This window comes from Styela clava, chromosome 7 (genome assembly GCF_964204865.1).
Source record: "Styela clava chromosome 7, kaStyClav1.hap1.2, whole genome shotgun sequence".
NCBI classification, from domain to species: domain Eukaryota; kingdom Metazoa; phylum Chordata; class Ascidiacea; order Stolidobranchia; family Styelidae; genus Styela; species Styela clava.
The window spans coordinates 8,013,319-8,021,339 of NC_135256.1; the positions used below are offsets into that span (position 1 = coordinate 8,013,319).

Below are 8,021 nucleotides of genomic sequence, written 5' to 3' on the forward strand. Positions count from 1 at the left end.
CAAAAGCAATAAAAAAACTTTTGACCCGATCTCACACATGAGGATATTTCAATTTGACTCTGTTCCCCAAAAAATAGAACACTAAAAAATTAAACATGGGTTTGAATGTATAAACCCAGTGGTAGTGGTGCATTTTTCGCTTCTGGAAATTCAGGGTTATCTAGGAAACGGAAACCAAAAATTTCTTAGCTATCTCCAAAATGATTTGATTTTATTTGCGCTTGAACTTCTGTTTGCGTATGATTATACTCAGAAGTTTCGCAAAATTTTCAACCACTCACTTACTTTTCTGCTGGAGCGCATCTTCTGCTGTCAGGACATGGCAATTAAAGAGTTCAAACGGTGAATACAGAACATTACGTGGTTGTGCCGAGAAAAATCTGGACATAACTTGAGGGATTGATAGAGGTGACCTGCAGTGGTTCCGGCATGACCCTCCATACATCAAATAAGACGCTTGCTTTCCAGAGAGAAAAGTCAGCAATGACATCCAGTGGGCACCTTAATTATTGGACTGGAACCTCTCAGATTCTCTGATATGTAGGGTATTCGAAAGAAAATCCTCAAACGATTGGTAAACTCAAGGCTGCAGAAATAAAATAGAGAAATACCCAAAAAAGAGTGATTTACAATGTTGCAAAAAAAATGCAATTTTTTCTTCAATGACGTGGAGAGCATTTGGAACATATTCTAGGAACAACATAATTTTTGTGCAAAACGTCCTAGATTTTCTGACACTTTTGGGTACGAACAGAAGTTCAAGTGTAGACAAAATTAAATAGTTCACCCCATTTCGTAGATTTAATCGAGAAATTGATGGTTCAGTTTTTGGGGATCACGCTGTATAATACTGTTTTTAATATAAATCAGTTAAATATGCTGCTAAAGCGAGAAATTTCCAACACCGAAATCACAAGCAAACTAGTTTGAACCAAAACATGTGAGTAAATGGCATAAAATATCACATTTCTTGCGATCTCCCGTTTTGATGTCAGCGCCCCCCAATCGCCCAGTTTGACAGAAAGCGCCCCCCAATTGCCCAAATCGCCATCAGCGCCCCCCAAGTTATTGCAAACGCCCACAAAGGGGCGTTTTCGCCCACTTTGGGAACCGCTGATCTAGACGGATATGTATCCTATCCAGATAGAGCAGTGAACTTAAGTCTGGTAAACCGTCTGAGGTTTTACAACTAGACAGACACATATGGGATTTAAAAAGAAAAGGCATGCGGCTCCCGGTACACTGGCTTTACATGACCGACAATATCCTGGTATACGTGAATTACACACCGATAAAAATAAAGAATGAAGTGATACAAGACTACTTCATGAGAAATCATGGCGCGGTAACGTCTATAAATTATGTACTAGATGATGTCATCAAGACGGGCACGAGACGACTTATAATAGACAGGGAAGACCTGATCAAACGACCAATTAAAAGCTACATTAGAATCCAGAAATGTACAATATATACCAAACACCCAGGCATAACTCTTGTGTTTTAATTGTGGAGATACAGGACATCAAAAAGCAGCGTGCCCGCATAGAAAACCATCTGTAGCTAGTTACAACGCCCAACGAAACCGAACCTGAAATAATCAACGTACCTACGCCCGACAACAAACAGAAATCGCCAAATAAAGAAACTAGACAGCGATCGGAGACCGCCGACTTATCGATCTTTCGCATGTTCAATATGTTACTCGACAATTTTGACGGAATACGATTTCAAATGTGGTATTCTCCCAAATTGCAATCTATCCGTTGGCCACATTCTGAATAATTTCTCCTGCAGAAACACACAGCAGTATTTCGCCGAAAATATTAAACTATGTGGTTAGGTAATTGGTTGTTATAAACACTGTGTCATGATCCGAATAATACGTGTCCACAATATCAACAACAATGCTGTCATCCGTACAATTTCTATTAAAATACATGTGATCAAGCAAAGACCCATAATCTGTGGTCGCGCGATTGGTGGGAATATATTGTCGGAAACCAAGCTCATTCATTTTTTCCATGATAGAAGATGATCGATTATGGAAAATATTATCATTAAAATCTCCCAAGATGAATGTTGGAGCTCCTTGTGGTATGAAGGTCATTAATTCAGACAATATGTTAAGAAATTCCAACTGCGGAAAACTCGGTGGTCTGTAAATTAACAACAAAGTGAATTCTTTATTCGTGGAAGTTTTCAGTCGAATCATTTTATGCTCAAGCACATTCGAAGATGTTTTTATTTCAACTGGGTTCAGCTTTCGCGAAGCACAGACTAATAATCCGTGCTTTCCACCATGATTTTGTTCACTGGGTACGTGTTCTCTAAAGGAAACGTAGTCAAATTTGTTAGTGAATTTGTCTATGTTGTGGCGTTCCGTCAAATATGTTTCTGTGAAACAGCAAATATCAGCATGACGAAAAATTTCACCCTCTGTATAAGAAACTATATCGTACATCTTCTTTAAAAAGTACCTTATGTTTAAATGACCTATCGTTAACCAATTTGATTTATTTAAATCTGTCAATGTGGGTGGACGTTGGTGTGCTATGGGCATTGTACGCATGTTATTCATCACTTCAGAACACTCAGAACTATATCGGATAGTACAGGGATCAAAATCAGACAGATTCAAATTTTCCAACTTTCTAACCCGGGACAAAGCGACATAAACTTGCCCACAGCCAAATTTCTTTACCTTTGTGTTGACGACAATCTTATTTAAAGTAATACCTTGACATTTGTGAATTGTGACGGCCCAACCAAGCGTCAACGGAAACTGGTATCGGGAAACTTGTGCTCCTTTGCCATATGCCTTTTCGAATTTGGCTTCCCTGCGTGTTATCGGCACGAGGCGGGGGTGTTGCCTTTTCCATCTACTCTTAGCCATAGCTTTTCGTCCAACATTATCGTTGTCAAACTTAATCAAAATGCTGATTACAAATTCTTTGTCATTTTTTGCAATATATTGAACGGTACCCATTACTCCGTTCACCAAACCGTCACTCGTGTCTATATTATAAAGCAACATGACCCTACACCCAACAGCAATTTCCAAGACGGTGTGCAAACCGCCGGTTTTGCATCTTTTTAACTTTAAACCAGATGCACGCAAACTAATTAGAGACAACCCCTCCCTTTTGTCATCTATGGCCGGTATCACAATTTTTTCGGGCCCACTTTGAATCAACTTATTCAGTTTGAATAAATTCCAGTTATCTACGTCGTTGTTGTAAGCAAAAACGTGCAATGCCTCCTCTGGATAGTTGAGATCGAAAAGATGAATCTCCCTTGTGCGCAGTGTATCTATGTCGGCTCGTGTTTGATTTCCCAATCGAATCCGACATAACAATTCTGCAAAATTTCTATCGTTTTTTTGGCGCATAATTTCATCTAATTCGTGCAAGTGGAAATAATCATTCCAAAGAGACCGACCCAGGCGCATAGTTTCATCAGAAACAGGACAAAATATTGGAGGCTGACAGACTGGAGGCAATTGGAACAAATCACCGACTGCTAAAACAGAAACGTTTCCAAATGGAGCCGCATTTCCCTTGATCACTTGCAGGCGTTTGTGAATGTTTAAAAGCATGTCTGAACTTACCATGGAGATTTCATCGATAATTAATACACGTAATCTGCCGAGATGAGATCGCAAAGTATTCAGTTTTTCGAAGGATATGCCGTCGTGTCCACTGCTAGCTTTCCTATTTGTTAACAGTAGTGCAGAATGTATAGTTATACCATCTATGTTGAATGCAGCAACGCCTGTTGGAGCACAAAGGAGGCAAGTTACATCATTCGGATCGACAGTTCTTGAAAGAGCGAAATATCTTCTTGTATCGTGCTGAATCAATTTTATCACATGTGATTTCCCTACTCCACCAGGACCACTTAAGAAAATTCTATATGGTTCAACAGAACCGTTTTGTTTAATTGCAATAACGGCATCCTTGCACCACTTCCTGTGATGGAATACTATAGCCCTTTGCTTCTCATTCAAGCAGCGTATCATATTACAATATTCAGATGTAGATAATACATTTCTGTTCTTTTCGATTTCGTATCTCGCACCTATGTCACTTTTGGGAACGGCAACACGTTTGACACTCTCAATGATCGCTGAGTTGGCAGCAAGATCCTCTCTTATCATGGTGGTGTAAGGTGTATCACCTTCCGATTTATCTTGTTGATTTGAAAGGTCACTTTCCATGCCAAGATCGCCCCACAAATGAAGAGGAGGACCGCTCACTGAATTTTTGTGAACAGCTGAATCAACTAACTCCACATTGTTGCAATACCGTGATTCCACAGCAGACAATTTGTCTTGTATTTCCAAATAATAAGATGAATATGTTGGATGGTCCGCCAACAGGTCGCGCTCCTCTGAACGCCACGGGAGGTATAACATCAATTTGGCACGGCAAAAATTGTTGAAATCAGTTTCCTTGTTATGTTTTCGAAAACGAATTATACATTCTCTTCTTCTTTTACTCATTTTCCCAAGGCCGCGTCTCAGTACAATATGCTGGGGTAAATCATAATGAAGATCCTTATTCCCGTGATCGTCGTGCAACAAATCTTTTACGCTGTCATCGACGTGTTTGTCATTTTTTCGATAACTCACTGCATAATTTGCAACGAAAGTTGCTAAACACACATTGTCCAAGCTACTCGGCCTCGCCGAGTATTGGTCAAGTATATTTTTTTGAAATATGTCACTATCTTCGTCTTCCAGTTTCTCCAGTTCTTTTTTTGATTTTAAGATACACTGTCGTTCTGCAACAGGATCAGTGTTTATGTAAATAACAGATCTACTCATTTTTTTCATTGGAATGGATAAGATACGATAACATGCTTCCTGTGCACTTAGTTCTCGATTATTTAAAAAGACAGAGCTTATTCGCCTAAGCATATTTTTTATATCAAAATCCTTATATTCTTTGCATGCATGTTTTAATAGCAACCCCATTCCCTGTCCACTTTTCATCATATACGATGCGACATACGTGACACATGCATAAGGATCAACAACATACTGGATATCCATATTGGCTTGCCATGCCTTTAATATCACGGGGTTATATGCGTTGATGAAGCACTTCGCCGGCTTTCTGGCTAGGATAACAGTGTTGCCTTTTTGTGACATACAAAGTGCCTGCCGATATTGTTGATTATCAATATCAATATTTTGTAGTAAATCGTCCATACTTACATCCGAACTGGTGTCTCGGTACGACGACGATAGCGTATCACGGACTTTTTTTAAAACAATTTTAGACTGGGCCATTAATTCACTCTCATCCTCCTCGACTTCTTTTGCAATTATTACTTTTTCACTCGGTGGTTTTGGGTAATTAAATCTACATCCACCACTTTTCCTGCAATAGGAAGAATGACTGTGTGTCTGTAAATCCTGAACGAGGGCTTTCAATGGGAGGTCGTCAACAGGAAATGAACAAGCAACGTGCTTGCTAATGAACGCGCACACCTCTTCATCAGTTTGAATGCCCAACTTTGGGGCCTTGTCAACCCAAAGCAACATATGGGCATGAGGGGAACCTGTGGCTTGAAATTCTATCCGAATCCCATAATCAGTAATATGACCCAATGGCTGTGCCGGGGACAATAGTACATCTTTGTACAAGCATTCTAAACGATAGTGAAAGTGTCTAACTGCGGTAACTGGGTTGGACCTTAACCACATAGACCTCTGCTCAAAGGAAAGCTTAGCTACGTCATCATCCGTTAAAATGGACCCGTACTGTCTAGCAATGGATGAAATTAAGTCTGGCCATCGCATGTCTGCGGCACTTAGTGTGAAGAAAAATGTAGGAATTCCAATCTGACGAATCATATCCAGTACATCATAAAATACGCCTTGGAAATAAGCGGGCGAACCTCGAATATTCTGCAGTATTCTGAAAGCTTTATCAGTTTTAATCATGTTATTTATACTATCCGAATTTCGAATAAATCCAGCAGTTATCTCGTTATTTCCGCATTCGTGATTTACTCGACGAAACACGAAGTGGTTGACGTCACCCTGTATCTGTTTGCTTTCAATTGCATACTGGGCGGATAATAAGTATTCAATATTTCGTGCGAATCTTCCGTCAGCATCTAAAAGTCTTTGATTGAAATACTTACGCGGAGTGATTGGAACAACACGATCAGTACTGAAACCATTATTTCCATCCGGATATAATGATGGATATGCTAGTTGTTCGAATTTATCATCGGCCAATAATGGAATCGGTTTTTCATCTTCAGCGGGAGCCATACTGATAATTTTATTACTGATGTCATCATTGACAACCGTTGATTCATACTGTAAACCTCGGACACTTGTTGATTGTTTTAAATCAATCTCATCCCCTTTATTTTCAATTACTGCGCTGCTTATTTCGGGGGAATTACTTTTTGTAACCTTACATCTTTGAATTTTGTGACTGATATCCATAAGTTCCATTTTTGAATAACTGTCTGTGTTCGAATCTGAATATTGTGATTCAGGTTTAAATACAACGTAGTGCTGTTGTCCAATTAAACCTAAATGAAATTCATTTTTATATGAATATCTGGATCGCACAACAATATCATCTCCGTTAGTTTTGTGCACAACAATTTTCAGTGCGAACATATTGGTGATGGCTTGCAATGCTATATGCTCGCCCCACTGTGAACCATTTTCCAACTTATTTAAGTAATTTTGCCACATTAGATTATGACGAGACACCGGATTATTAACTTGGGAAATGTGGTAATCGTAATCTGACGGATGCTCCATGTCAGAGCAATAAAGTTCTTCATATCCGACATTGGAACATACAAAATCTCTATAAGCATCTGCGTGTTCAAGCATATATTTGGATAGTTCACGTCGTATTTCGACTGGGGTTTGCAGCGATATGCCAAGACGTACTAAGTGATGGCAGACGGCGTTAAACATACAATTTCCATCTGATGGAACGTTTATCATTTTCATTCCCTGCGTTTGCGAAGTGTTCCATAAATTGCGACTCGAAACGCTACCCGTACATGTCGGCGAATACGAAACATTTGTGGATGATGAGTTTGTTGAACTACGCTTTTTCTCGCTATCAGAGGAATGGCGAGAAGCACACGTTGTTTGAATATCTGGTGCTACGGGAATGTTTTTGACCGATTCATTAGAATTTAACTGCATGTCATCGTTGTCGTCGATAAACATAGCATTCCACAATTCCTCGTCATTTTTTGAAGCATGTTCAATATAATTGTCGTTGATAATGATATCTTTATACAAGAAATTGTTAATTTTCAACCATTTCAGTGCACATATGACTTTATCAATTCGCACATAATCATACATGTAATGCGATGTGTAGGACAATTTACGTTTTAACTTCAATGGAATCAACTGACATTCAGAGGGCAACCGAGAAAATTGATCACATACGACGTGTAACTTAGAGGGAACATTGACTGCTGGACCGTGAATTCCTCGTTGCTTGCCACAAGGAAGTCCAAGAATTTTCATAAAAGGGATTCGCTGTGAAATCAAACGAAGTTCTAGCACATTCAGATCTTTTAAAGCAGCTGGTTGGTCCGCTATCGTCATATTATTCGCTTTAGATTGGCAAGGTATTTTTCCATTCTTTAACGATATGTGACATGTTCTGCAAATGTACACGTTTCCATCTGGTGACTTAATTTCGATGATAGAACACATTCAATTATTTTCATGTTTACGTTCTTGTAAGCAGTTTTATTGAGTTTCACTACACTAACTTTGTACTGTAAACGGTGGCATGAAGTGCAGGGAAAATCTGCGCTACTGGAAATATGGTGATGAAATTTCTGTATATATGTAAAGTTTGTGTTATTTTCTCCATGTTGACGAACGTCCGTGGCGCGTTTTTTTATTCGATTTAGACGAGCAGTTTTTTCATGTATAGTTTCCTTCGTTCGTACCTCGGCTGTCCGTTTTTTGTCTTGTTGTAGACGGCCAGATTTTTCTGGAGCCGTTTCGC

The 8,021-nt window shown here is 39.3% G+C and overlaps 1 protein-coding gene across 1 annotated transcript; it reads right to left on the reverse strand.

Moving 5' to 3' along the window:
• Positions 1-1,831: 1,831 nt before the first annotated feature.
• Positions 1,832-7,609, reverse strand: LOC144425092 (uncharacterized). Its single transcript, XM_078114382.1, has one exon. It carries the CDS (start codon positions 7,607-7,609, stop codon positions 1,832-1,834), a length of 5,778 nt encoding a protein of 1,925 aa, XP_077970508.1.
• Between the last annotated feature and the right edge of the window lie 412 nt (positions 7,610-8,021).